General features: G+C 41.6%; 1 protein-coding gene across 1 annotated transcript in view; it reads left to right on the top strand.

Annotated features, from left to right (window-relative positions):
* Positions 1-15,091, top strand: part of samd12 (sterile alpha motif domain containing 12) — a 299,965-nt gene that overhangs the window by 20,456 nt on the left and 264,418 nt on the right. The window contains exon 2 of the mRNA XM_034160800.1: positions 11,598-11,806. Within this exon, the coding sequence (XP_034016691.1) occupies positions 11,598-11,806 (209 nt within the window). The remainder of the gene's footprint in view (positions 1-11,597; positions 11,807-15,091) is intronic.

A 15,091-nucleotide genomic window follows, 5' to 3' on the forward strand; every position in this document is an offset into this window, starting at 1 on the left:
TCACACCTGCTGCTATGCTTATAAACAAAACAAAGGCTCTTTAAATAGTAACTATTTTATTATTTGAAATTTTTTTCCCTTATTTTAACATTAAATGAATGAATCATTAAACATGTCCATGAAGTCAAAGTTCAGTCAAAAAGACATTTGCACAGGTAGAAGAAGCCCCGCCCTATTGTGCATAATTTTAAAACATTCACAACTACTAGAACAGTGAAATTCATATTTTAGTAATTACTCTCTCCTGATTACAACATTAAAAGCAATCACATATTCAATGAGGGGGTGATTTAATGTTGAAATGACTCAATTAAAAAATGATTTAATCATGAGAAATCTTAATGAACAAACACACTGCTGTAATTCTTACATCATCTCCTGTTGTGTTGATAATAAATATTTATATTTATTTATGGTGTATTTTTTCCTGGTTGAAATGCAGATATGAATTAATGAATCTACCAGACTTAAAAATGTACACATTACTTTTCATGCTATTTTATCTAAAAATAAATGTCCAAGGGTCAGTATCATGTTAATCAAGAAAGCATCTCACCTGGAACAACAACAGATGAGTTATGGTTTTAATTTACAGACAAACATCAAAGATTTCTAAAGAATCTTTTTTTAACTTAAAACTATTTTAATTACAAGTTATTTAATGTAAGAAAAACCATAAGCATTTTCTTTAATAAACTGCTGTGTATAAATTAGCAGTTCTGACACACATCTACACTATTGTGTTTTGGCCTGATGCCTTGTTTCTTTTGGCTTTAAAGTAAGGCTGTAACAAAAAATAATAATAATAAAAAAAAACTATGGCTTTCCTTTGCACAATTTGGTGCTCAAAATGCAGGCAATAGTGTTCCAGTGGGTTATAAATTTAAAAATCTTCCGGGGGACGCTGGCCCCTGCAGTGCTCACAGCAAGGAGAACTCCCCCCCCCCCCCAAAAAAACTGTTAACATGCGATTGAAAAAATATTGTTGGTGTTAAGTAATTAATGCATTAACGCAATAATAAACACATTAACTTGCCCAGCCCTAATATGAACTAATCAGTTTAAGCCATAAAGTTATGAATATGGGGTGTCGATGCTTTGCCACAGCTAATGTGCCAGGTTGAGGGCCCCGCGAGACTGTTTGTCTTTCCAAGCATTTTATAACAAATACACTCAACAAAAATATAAATGCAACACTTTTGGTTTTGCTCCCATTTTGTATGAGATGAACTCAAAGATCTAAAACTTTTTCCACATACACAATATCACCATTTCCCTCAAATATTGTTCACAAACCAGTCTAAATCTGTGATAGTGAGCACTTCTCCTTTGCTGAGATAATCCATCCCACCTCACAGGTGTGCCATATCAAGATGCTGATTAGACACCATGATTAGTGCACAGGTGTGCCTTAGACTGCCCACAATAAAGGCCACTCTGAAAGGTGCAGTTTTATCACACAGCACAATGCCACAGATGTTGCAAGATTTGAGGGAGTGTGCAATTGGCATGCTGACAGCAGGAATGTCAACCAGAGCTGTTGCTCATGTATTGAATGTTCATTTCTCTACCATAAGCCGTCGCCAAAGGCGTTTCAGAGAATTTGGCAGTACATCCAACCAGCCTCACAACCGCAGACCACGTGTAACCACACCAGCCCAGGACCTCCACATCCAGCATGTTCACCTCCAAGATCGTCTGAGACCAGCCACTCGGACAGCTGCTGAAACAATCGGTTTGCATAACCAAAGAATTTCTGCACAAACTGTCAGAAACTGTCTCAGGGAAGCTCATCTGCATGCTCGTCGTCCTCACCGGGGTCTCGACCTGACTCCAGTTCGTCGTCGCAACTTCGCACAGCCATTGAAGAGGGGTGGACCAACATTCCACAGGCCACAATTGACAACCTGATCAACTCTATGTGAAGGAGATGTGTTGCACTGCATGAGGCAAATGGTGGTCACACCAGATACTGACTGGTATCCCCCTCCCAATAAAACAAAACTGCACCTTTCAGAGTGGCCTTTATTGTGGGCAGTCTAAGGCACACCTGTGCACTAATCATGGTGTCTAATCAGCATCTTGATACGGCACACCTGTGAGGTGGGATGGATTATCTCAGCAAAGGAGAAGTGCTCACTATCACAGATTTAGTCTGGTTTGTGAACAATATTTGAGGGAAATGGTGATATTGTGTATGTGGAAAAAGTTTTAGATCTTTGAGTTCATCTCATACAAAATGGGAGCAAAACCAAAAGTGTTGCGTTTATATTTTTGTTGAGTATATTTGAGATAATATGGCTTACTGTGTGGTTAGTTGCACTAGCGTACCATCTGAGAAATCTTTTCTCCAGTATTTCCCTTGAGTAAAATTGTTGTATTATTTAATTTGCATGTTAGTACTGTGAGTAGTCATCAGTGATAGCTTGGTGATTTTTAGCTACACTAATGGGATCATGGTTATTGACGTAATATGCTGGTCAGAGTTTTTAATACTCTCAAGCAAATCAGCCATTTCTAGAACTACGGCCCAAATGTGTTCATCAAACACCAGAAGTAAAGTTACTTAGCCTGTTGGCCTTTGCTAGGTTGGTAACTTTGACATATGTGGGTATATTTTTGAGCTTAATTCGTCTTCCCCATGCTCCTCCCCTTTACCTGTTTATAAGTTGGTAGGGAGTTGAGTAGAGTTTGCTTTCACCGATATGGCCATATATCGAGACATCCCGGTTTCAGCTTCAAACCCACTTTTCAGAAAACTTATTTGTGGCATCACTGAGGATATCTGAGGATTGTCGAGTACCAGCGTGTCCAACCAGTCGATTGTAATCGACCAGTCAATCGCATGAAAAAAAAATCTCATGTGCTTCTTTCTATCCACGCATGCGCAGGGTCAAGCACAAGAAGCTCGTAGAGCAAGTGTATACTACAATGGCGGAACCTAAAAAAAAACTGAAACTTATCATTTTCATTCAAAGTGGGAGGAGGAATATTTTTTTCATTTTTTTGAATGCCAGGTCCATCTTATCTGCAATGCAAATGTGGCTTTACCAAAGAAAGGGAATTTGGAGCAGCATTTCCAGACAATCCACAAGAGCTACGATGCAAACTGCCCGGTTAAATCACCTCCGTGCACCCGAAAAGTCCAGGAATTTCAAAGTCGACTAGCAGCACAACAATCCGTAAATATGGAAGACACGATGGATGTGGCTACCAAGAATCTGTGTTCTGATTGGACCAGGAGTCTGCAGAGGTGATTATTCCGTGTGCAGTTGGAGGAGACAGGTGCAGAACACACAAATCTGATGCTGCACAAAGACATTAGGTGTGACCTGTAGAACTTATCACAGATGGACACAGAACTTAAGCATCAGGGCAAAGACTGTGAGAACACGTTATGATGATCAAGTGCAGAGCATCTTGTCAGAATTTGACAAGCACTTTCCTGACTTTGCATCCATTGAGCTTGGTGTCAGTTTTGTCTGTTTTTCATTTGGGCAAAATATAGATGTAGATTGTATAATGTCCAAAGTGGCATCACTCTTCAACCTGGATAGTTGTGCTATTGAGAATGAGATCCTCACACTGAAAAATGACATTGAACTCAAATCCAGAGCAACACCTGGAATGAATGTCCAATTCTGGAATCTAATGCAGAAAGAGAAATACCCCAACATCAGACAAACTGCACAGAATTTGACTGCAGTTTTTGGATCAACATATTTGTGTGAGTCTGCGTTTTCACATATGAAAATCATCAAGTCAGAATACAGATACACCATGACTGATGACCACCTTGCGGCCTTCTTATGGCTGACATTCAGCTCCTGCTGTCCAGAAGATGAGAGACTAGCTGCCTCCTCTCAGTGCCAGAAGTTCCACTAAGGTAGGGAACAACTTTTCCAACTTGAATTAGGCATTATATTATTTGGGTTGTTTGTTGTGTTGTTACGGGCCAGTCCTAGGCCTACTTGTGCTTATTCTTTGCGTCAATAATGTATTATTATTGCTAAAAGTTTATATTTGTGCCAGAAAGTTGTGTTATTACATTGGTGACCAATAAATTGTGGCTGTGCTATGGCTTGGTAGATCTCAATACACAGTCAACTTTAAAAGTAGGTCTTGGTTCAAAAAGGTTGGGCACCCCTGGTCTAAGACATGTAGAATCTATGGTGAAAACACCAAGGTTATGAAGAAGACAATGGTCATACAGCCGAGGGCATTTTAGCTTTGTGTTATATTTACAGTCTGTGATGAAAATGTGCAATAATTTCAGAGAGACAACATGAAACCGGGCTAGTTCCAGTTCCCCCGACATCTTTGTTGGGGGGGTAGGAGAAGGAAGACATCTTACCTCGCCATCCTCTTCCTTGTCAGAGAGGGAAGATTGTAACTGTACTATATATAGTATCTGTTGCCAATATATGTATATATAAAACCTCTATCCATATACCCATTATCCTTTACCGGAGGGAGAGAAATGTAACCGTCTTTCCACTGTGTGCATTCTCCTCCTCTCCAACCCGTCATGTCATCCACCCATTTAGAGGTGGTGTGGCGTTTCTCAGGGAGGGTGTGTAATTCATTCCTCCCATAAACTGGTTACACTCAGTCATGAACAGAGTCAGCTGGAGGAGAAGAGGGGGGATGCAGTGAAAGAGACAGAGCGAAGCTTCGTGCCCTGCATCTCAAGTCTTGGTTTTTGTTTTAAGCCCTGGCTCACTCTGAAATCACCACTGATGGTTTTTAATCGGGCATCGAGACAAAGCTGAGCTAACAGTAATCTGTCGGTCCATCGGCAATTACATTTGTGTTACGCTGTGATGCCAGCAGCATAGGTTCAATAAAAGTGCACAGGGAGTTGGACCGTTGCTGCCGTGTATGTTAATTCTTAGTGAGAAAGGGACTTACCATTTGAATCTGGTGAGGATAGAGATGACAAAAGTAGAGCTTTAATCAAGAAACCTGGATGTGTTGCCTTTGTGGACATGATTAATAGACTAGACATTAACAGTGGTCACCACAGACTGTATATTCAACAGACTAGAGGTGGGCAGATCGATCGTAATATCGATACCAACGCTGGTATTGATATTGAACGATCCTCGTGTAAAAATACCGATACTCAAGCTTTTTTTCTCTCCCGCATGCTCCGACTGCTGCACACGCAGATTCATCAAAGTCTACTCTCTGTCTGTAAGAGCAACGCTGCACTGTGTCACACAACACTGAGCAGGGCACCCTTGTATTGTGGTTTGTCAGCCCTCTACCTCAGGAGATTTTGTTTTAAGTTGTGTTGAGTGATATTTTTTTTAAACAAAAATGTTGATTGTGATAATAAAGTATTTTGTTGTCACATACAATGTTTGACAACATTCTATCTTAGGTCTTTTGGATCCTTTGGATCTGTGAAGCTTAAATATGAAAAAGTATTGGTATCGATATCGGCGATACTGGGCCTGTATTTACTTGATATCGGATCAATACCAAAATTCCCAGTATCGCCCACCTCTGCAACAGACAAACCCACCGTGGTGTCATCACCCACATGTTGCCTGAAGAGTGTGATTGAGTATCAAATGGGGTGTTTCTGGATGTTGGGGTATCGGCAGTGCCTGACTCCGCCAAACTCCTGGATCGCCCATAAATGGGTGAAGAGGTGGAAAGACCGGCATGATCCAGGCAGAATAAATGAAGCCTAAATATGCCTACCTATCTTGAAGCTACCATGTTAGCTAATGCTAAGAAGCTAACCCTGGTAATCAAACCTGATTGATTAATGCATATTGTTACAAACTGCGTGGTGGTTTTTAACTTATATTAAAAACTATGACTGGCATATTGCCTCAATAACCATGACACCATCAACAAAGCTAATGTCACCAAGCTATCTATACCTGCTAATTAGCCCTGCAGACATTTAATACAGACGGTTGCCCAGCTTCCGGATCACCTTTTTTAATGTCCCGCTATACGGAGCCATAATGCAACTGAATGTCCTTTATTGTGTATTGTTGTATTGGGTGTTGGATGTTATTAGCTGAAAAAGTCTGGGTGGAGTAGCGCTTCTACTAAAAGTGTGAAGCCACATTATGTGTGGCGCAAACATTTGCCAGTTCCGGATCACTTTTGCAGTTCCGGATCACGACATTCTGCGTCACTTTGGGTTCATTCCTGGCATCTGGCTGGAGCCCTTCTAATGCAGAATGATACACACTGTGCCCGAGAATGTGTTTTGAACACAAAATGATCGAAATTATACTTATTAAATGAGAATTTACTTAGTTTCGAACGGCGCCGTTATACGTTTTTACAAGCAAAAAATGAAGTGTGGAGGTGAGATTTCTCCAGAATTAAAAAGTAAAATCCCACACATTCATCTTCATTCGTGATGTCGAGATGACCCCCAAAGTCCACATGACTCACAACTACAGACACGAAGCTGCTGCTTCAGTGATCCGCAACCGCAAATTTTCACGTCGGAGATAAATGCGCGCAGCAATTAAACAGCAAGACATAACACACTGACATTTTCTACACAAGTAAGTGTTTTCCCACTCTAGAACCAAAAACACCGAACGGCTAACTCACCTTTGCTACATTTTAGAGATTGTTACTTTAAAACTTGCAGGATATGATAGTGATGTGAGAAAATGCTTGCACACCACAGACACCGGATGTTTTGATTCGTCTGCTGATCACAAGGACGGCTGGATCCGTTGAGCTTGTGGTCATTTGTAGACAAAACCTCAATCTTTCCATTGGTACCAAGTATTAGCTTATTCGTGTTGATTACGAAGAAACGGCGGCGCAAAAACTACAGCAGTGATCCGGAACTGGCAATGATCCGGAACTGGGCGATGTCACTGTACTGTAATTTCACTCAACAGAAATACTGATGGTCATTCATTGGTTAGTACAATTGGCCACACAGCAAGCCACATTGCCCAAGATATTTGTAATAAATGTTAGAAAAACACTCCTCCACAGCAGCTAGCAGTCAGTGCTAGTGGCTACACCCAGCACAAATTGCTGTTACTCAAAGCAACCAACCCTAATTATTCATAACTTATGGTTTAAAATAGCTTAAACTGAACTGAACCACCAAACTGGACAGCTCCTCATAAAAGCGAAGAGAACTACTCAACAATAAATGCATCACAGCATCATTGACTGCTAACTTCCACTGCCTTTCCCTAGAAGGATGTTTATAAATGGCAAATATAAAACAGAGTTAAACTATGTAATGCATTTGTGGGCCTTATCGGACAGTAATGTGACTTGCCAGAATACACAAAGTACATCCATTTGCACAAATACATATAGCATGTAGCTATTAGAGGTGGGCGGATCGAGCCTAATAACGATACAACGCTGGTATTGATATTGAACGATCCTCGTGTACAAAGATCGATACACAAGCTTTTTTCTCTCTCTCCCGCACGCACTGACTGCTGCAAACGCAGATTCCTCAAAGTCTACTCTCTGTCTGCAGCGCTGTGCTGTGTGACACAATACGGAGCAGCGCACCCTTGTATTGTGGTTTGTCAGCCCTCTACCTCAGGAGATTTTGTTTTAAGTTGTGTTGAGTGACATTTTTAAAAAAAATGTTGATTGTGATAATAAAGTATTTTGTTGTTACGTACGTTTGGCGAAATTCTATCCTAGGTCTTTTGGATCCTTTGGATCTATGAAGCTTAAATATGAAAAAGTATCAGTATCGATATCGGCGGTACTGGGCCTGTATTTACTGGTATCAGATCAATACCAAAATTCCCGGTATCGCCCACCTCTAGTAGTATATGTACTTGTATCCCCTCCCATCCTGACACATGACTTAGACTGATAGCTTTTAAAGATCTTTGACTTTAATGTAAATTGTTGACCGTTTGGTCTGTTTCAAGATCAGTAGGAAGCAAATTTCATATATTGGCTTTGGTGTGGTACGTCACAGTTTGCTGCATTCCGTCACGTTATTAACATTGCCCTCCTTTGTGAGCATGGTCAATACCCAATGTTACGCTCTTTGGTTGTGCATGAAAAAGGTTTTCTGTGGTTTAAAGTTCATCAAATCTGAACTTTGTTGTAGTGCACCTCTGTGGTACATGTTCCATTCTTTTGTAAGACTATCATATGCACAATAATGGAAGAGACGTGCAAAATAAATTTTGCCACAGTAATGTAAACAAAGCTTAGGTCTGTACCCTTCTTTGTAATGGTGAGTGAAATCTGAAGCAAAGCCTGAACTCAGAAGGACAGCCGTAAATTTGAAAGGTTACTGGTCCTCTGGGGCCAGTGGTAAAAAAACGCTTCATGTCTACCTTCTGGGAGCGAGTGATTCTTGTCTTGGAGCATCAAGATAGATTGTTGTAAGGTCTAATCTTCTCCATATGTCAAAGATGACCAACCTTGTACAACAACTTTTCTGATTAAATGGTAAGTCTTATTCAGACCCTGAGGCCCATCAGGCTGAAGCTTATCTCACATACTGTAGCATGAAGTGTGTGAGACTGATTGATTGCCGCCAGATAGGACTTGCATCAAAATAATTTCCCACCTGCCGACTGCTCAGGCAGGGTTAAATGAACAATGCCTTACATGTGGTGGGCCATGTTTGTTTTTATGTGAGCTAGCATGCATGCTAACACAACAACAGTTTGAGATGGACTGTGGTAAGTGGTTTAACATGTGGCTATACACTCCCCAGCCCTTATTAGGTACACCTGTTCAATTGCTTGTTTACACAAATAGCTAATCAGTCAATACATGGCAGCAACTCAATGTATTTAGGCATGTAGACTTGGGTGAAGATGACCTGCGAAGTTCAAATAGAGCACCAGAATGGGGAAGAAAGGGGGTTTAAGTGACTTTGAACATTGTAATGGTGTGTTGTTGCCATACAGGCTGGTCTGAGTATTTCAGAAACTGCTGATCCACTGGGATTTTCAACAGATTAACTTATCTGTTTAGGGTTTACAGAGAATGGTTGAAAGAGAAGATATCCAGTGAGCAGCAGTGTTGTGGACAAAATGCCTTGTTGATGTCGAGGAGAATGGACAGACTGGTTGAATTGCAACTGCATGATGCTGTCAGGTCAATATGAATCAATATCTCTGAGGAATGTTTCCAACACCTTTTGATCTATGCCATGGAGAATTAAGGCCCTTTTGAAGGCAAAAGGGGTCCAACCCGCTACTAGCAAAGTGGTCGGTGAGTGTATGTTTTAAAAATGAAATAGGCAATAGGGCAAAGCCATGACATACTGTCCTCACTGGCAGCACAGGGAACCCTGACCAAGAAACAGATAAACTGAGTTGTTCATTTGCTGAATAGTGTCAAAAACTAGACGTCTAGCCAGTTGCTTCATCAAAAGCTTCATGACTTGAAGCTTCATTTAACAGACGCCATTGGGCTATAGCTGAAAATTATAAAACATTTTGATAGTAGCATAATATTTGGCCTGCCATCCACCAGTACCAATTGCTCTTTTTTGTTCATTAAGTATATTAGTGCAATCGGTCTGATTCACAAATAAACATCACTACAGATGATGCAGGTAAAATTAGGCACAGACTGAAAGAATAACAAATACTAGCAATGATGATTAGTATTTGATGATGGACTATTCAACATGCAGATCCACCTCGGACCTGTTGTGGTGACTCCGAGTGAAAACAAGGGAGCAGCCAAAGAGACTCACTAGTGATGATAACAGCAGTTCACATATGTCTGAGAAAAAATTTTGAAAAGTTTTAATTATGTTTCCTGTCACAGTGCTGGTTCACATTGTTTATGGTATTTAAAGCCCCCTGACACTTGCACAACTTTGATCCATGCACTTGCACGCACTCTGCCATGCACAAGAGTAAACTCGTCTTAAACTTGTTGTAAACCAGTGTAAACTGTATGCAGCTTTGTGCAAGTGTGCAAATAAAATTTGGAAATGTTCAAAATCTCCATCATGCATTAATGCCATGAACATTACGCAAACAATTCAAAACACTGCATTCGAGTGACTGTGTCAGCGCATCAGAGCGCAGCTTATCTAAATGATTATAAGGAGATGTTAAATCTATCATAAACGCACTTTTACAGCTGCTCACAAGAGGGAAAGAACATGCAACTGTTTTACCAAGCTATTACAATATAAACATGACAAATAATTACCTTTTTAGACGGCCCCCAAATACGTTCTCCATCTCGCTCAGCATGCGCGTGCAAAAAAAACTCCAGCTGGAACAGTGTGCTGTGATTCCGGACGGGATTAGAGTCATTTTCAACAGCCAGCTTGAAGAGAAAAGATTATCCGCTATGAAATAATTATTTTACATATGCGGCATCCAGCGCACAACGTGTGGCTAGCCAGTGAAACTAAGCGCGGCGTCCAGCTGGGAACACAGCAGGTGGGACCTCATGACGATGTGCTGCACTGTGCGCGGCTTACGAGTTTGAGACGAGTTTACTCTCCTGCATAGCAGAGTGCGTGCAACGTGGCGGATCAAAGTCGTGCAAGTGTCAGGGGGGCCTTAACCTGCATAGACTTTCTCTCAGCACTTCCAGCATCCCTGCTGCAGCGCTTTTACGCTGATGTGCTGTTTGCATGTTAACAATGCGACACCTCTCTGTGTTTATGTAAAGCACCTTTTGCAAAGTAGCACTCTGACTTTTAAACTCCAGCAGAAGCCACGGCAGTCTGTAGATGTGATGAAAGGTTTCATGGCTGTCGCTGTGTAAAGATGAGCTGGCTGTGTTTCTGGGAACACGTGGGTGGATTGCTTGATGACTGCCTATTTCAGCTGCAACTCGCCGTGAACTGTCGCTGCTGTGCTTGCATCACTGCCTGACGAGACTGAAATAGTGATGCCAAAAAAAACCCCTGCACATACGTATAAGCAATCACGTCACTGACAAAGTGCTTGAACCTGTTTTAAAAAGTCTTTGGTGGAGTGAAATCATCTCAGCTCAGATCTGCAAGCAGCTTCAATCACAAAACCTCCTTCCTATCAAATGGCAGAAATAAAAAACAAGAGCAAAGGTTCTTTCACATGACGACAACCAAACTTAATTCAATTTTTTTCCTATTTATAATTTCAGGAGGTTTAAAAAGTGTCTGTGATGCTCTTTATGATGTCATAAAGCCATCTCTTGATCAACCCAGAAAGACATCAAAAGGACATGTTTTTTCTCACAATGATAAAAGGAAATATTTTAAATCTGATCCAAATTGAACTCAAAATGTAACTATATTTACGAACCCAAGGATCATTACCACAGCTCACATAACAATCACCATCCTGTGTCGTTATCCAGCGGCCAAATTTAATAAAATTCTTGAACATTTTGGCATGTCTGTACATTTATAAATGCAGGATCACTTTTGATGTGTCTTTTTAAACTGATTACATGAAGTGAGAGTTTTAACTTTTCTAACCATGTGCCTTTGGCTCCATCTAGTGGAAGTTGAGCAGTTGAGAACACAGTTTGCATCCTTCAGAATGACAGCATGAACAAGACTGTTCAGAATTAATTTTAACCTTTTAATGCCATTTGTTTTTACCTTCTTATCCTCATCCGTCTTTGCTTTCTCACCCACGCAGCTGTTCACTGCAACGTGAGCCAGAATGGCATCGACCACCAGATGTGCTCAGAGGATGTGACGTCACAGCTGGAGGAGGAGGAGGAGTCAGTCGACGCGGGCCCTGTGCTGCTGGACGGCGACAGCCGGAGCTACCGGGACGTCAGCCCCCCTGCATACCACCGCCGCTCCCCGCCACTCCGATCTGTCTCAGAGTCTGAGTTGACGCGGGTAAGCGTGTGTCAGAAATTAGTTTATTGAACTTACTGCAAGCATTTGCTGCAATGTTTCAGCAGATTTTGATAAATTTTGGTTGCTGTGTGTTTGACAGGATTAGACTCACACATCAGCAATCAAGGTAAAACTATAGATTGTATATATGCTGGACGAACCCTCCATGACATATTCAACATATCTGCATTATTATTGCCATTATGAAAATGTTTACCAAATAAGCAATGCAGAAGAACATTTTGGATGTTGGAAATTGTCATTGCATAGTTTGTCCAGAGGCCACATTGATGGCTTCCTTTACAATACTATGAAGTATGGCTGGGACCCCATCACCCCTTGGTCACTATAACTATGAGAGGGCAAAGTAACAAGCTTGCAGTCATTTTCAATGAGAATGGCTGACAAAAAACAAGTGGCTGCCATGAGCACCAGCTCATTCCAAATGATGCAACATGGTGATTGACAGTTCGAGTGAAGGCAGCATTACATACAGTGGTTGTTGATTGCATTTGTAGTTGGTTATTATAAAGTTCATGTTTAAACTGTGAAATATTAAGCCTCAATTACATTTTTAAAGGGTTAGATAATGAAATGCAAGGAATCATTGCCATTTTTGGTATATATCTGTACTGTAAATTTAACGCCCTAATATCTGTATCATATTAACCCCCAAAGGTCCATATCAGCCAAGCTCTAGTTTGAACCTAAAATGGGTAGCTCTCAATGTCACCATCTTGACAGACTCTTTGCCAACCCATAAATGGGCAAAGAGATGAGGCATGGCCAAGAGCTGTGCGACTTGGGCAGAACCAAGCACTAATCTGTGATGGCATCATTTGAGGCCTTCCTGGAAGTCCAAAATATTTCAGTTCCTTTAGTGGCCACTTGAGGCTGGCTCTAAAACAGAGCACGTTCCCATAAGATGCCGTGTTAAAATGTCAAATGTTAGAGCAGAAATAGACTTGTTTGTACAAAAGATTGTTTTGGTCTATATACAACTGCTCATCCCACACTTCCTGATCCTCTGCCAAGTGCTCTATCTCTTCCTAACGGATCCTGAGGCATTCCAAAGATACAGTGCATCCAGAAAGCATTCACAGTGCTTCACTTTATCTACATTTTATGTTACAGGCTTATTCCAAAATGGAGTAAATCCCCCCCCCACCCCTCAAAATTCTACTCACAACACCCCATAATAACATGAAAAAAGTTTTTTTTTTCTTTCAAATTTATTAAAAATAAAGAACTACGAAATCACATGTACATAAGTATTCTCACCCTTTCCTCAATACTTTGTTGATACATCTTTGGCAGCAATTACAGCCTCAAGTCTTCTTGAACATGAAGCCACAGGCTTGGTGCACCTATCTTTAGGCAGTTCTGCCCATTCCTCTTTGCAGCACCTCTTAAGCTTCATCAGGTTGGATGGGGAGCATTGGTGCACAGATATTTACAGATCTCTTTAGAGATGTTTGATCAGATTCATGTCTGGGCTCTGGCTGGGCCACTTCAAATACATTCTAAACTCCAGGCAGGCTGCCATGTGCCTTTTACTGAGGAGTGGCTTCTGTCTGGCCACTCTACCGTACAGGCCTGATTGGTGGATTGTTGAAATGGTTGTCTTTTTGAAAGGTTTCTCCTCTCTCCACAGAGAAATGCTGGAGCTCTGACAGATCGGGTTCTTGGTCACTTCCCTGACTCAGGCCCTTCTCCCCATTTGCTCAGTTTTAGATGGTCAGTCAGTTCTAGGAAGAGTCGGAAGCTTGTTGTGTGGTGAAACATCCTGACTGATCATCTAAGACGTCTGCTGCAATATTCGTGTGGTGTTAAGCTCTTGTCTGATTTAATGTGGCATGGTAACGGTGTTATCACCTTTAGCAGTCATCGGTAACTTCATCCGGTATGTCAACTTAATGCATGATTACTGAGAAAATAAGTGGCGCATAACTTTTAATGTCCACACCAAAGCAAGCAGTTAACTGCACAGTCGCCAAAAATATGACATAATAAACTCCCGAACCAACGCTACCCTGTTAGCTGGTTTAGACTGGAAGAGAGCGCTTCTTTTGTCACACACTGAGCCACCCATGCTCCGCCCCTTTATGCAATTCACTCTATTGAGGTTTCGAATCCCCCAAAATCTCGCAAAACTTCAAAGAGTTCGCCGCTCTGCGAGATGTCAGTAACATTGAGAATTGCACTGAGACGCTCTGATAAGACTGCACTTTAACCGCTGCACACGCACAGTATAATGTTCAATTGCAATTGTCGTCATGTGGTTTCTCTGTCATTTTGACTGCAGCAACTCTCTGGCGTGCAAGGGATTATGGGATATCTCAATAAGGCAAATAATGAGTTCACCATGAATCAGCGCGGGAGGGCCTCTCAATATGGCAACGCCCAGATACGGACTTCATATCGGCTGTTCCTGGTCTCTATAGAAAACCTATAGGTGACGACATGCAGTCTTTGTCCAGTATGTATGCAGTCTATGGGCAGAATGAATTAAGCCAAAATATGCCCACCTAACCTGTCTCACACTCGGACTAATTTTGGTTCAGGTGTTTAATGTACATTTTTGCAAACTAATTGGAATATTATACGAGGTCTATTAGAAAAGAAACCGACAGTTTTATTTTTTTTTTTTTAAAAAGCCATATGGATTTGACGTCATTCGCCTGTGAGCATGCCTTATGGAAGGAGTGGTCCAGCCCCCTCGTCGGAATTTCATTGTCTGAGAAGTTGCATGCGAGACTGGCGCTGTGCTTGATCAAAATTTTTTTCAAAAGCTGTGAGGCACATCCGAGTGGACACCATTCAAGAAATTCAGCTGGTTCGGCTGATGAGAGATTTTGGATTCTTTCTATCGCTGTAAGGACTTCCCACGGAGCGGGACGTCGCGCAGCGCTCCGAGGCGACGTCGTCATCCTGTTTCAAGCTGAAAACCTCCAAATTTAAGCCTCTGTTGACCCAGGATGTCGTGAGAGAACAGAGAACTTTCAGAAGAGGTCAGAATCAGCAGTTTATCCGGACATTCCACTGTTAAAGGAGATTTTTTTAATGAAAGACGTGCGGACGGATTGGCGCGTTGGCTCGCAGCCGGTGCGGAGCGCCCACCACAGGAAAAACACCTCTGTGTTGATAACCATTTGTAAAATCCAGGCGGCTTTTGGTGGCTTTCAGTTGAGTGAGTATCTGAGAAATTGTTTAACAGCAGGGCATGTTCCAACTTGTCCTTAAGGCTTCCAACAGAGGTGATTTTCCTGTGGCGGGCACGCTGCG

Source organism: Thalassophryne amazonica, chromosome 20, assembly GCF_902500255.1.
Source record: "Thalassophryne amazonica chromosome 20, fThaAma1.1, whole genome shotgun sequence".
NCBI lineage: Eukaryota > Metazoa > Chordata > Actinopteri > Batrachoidiformes > Batrachoididae > Thalassophryne > Thalassophryne amazonica.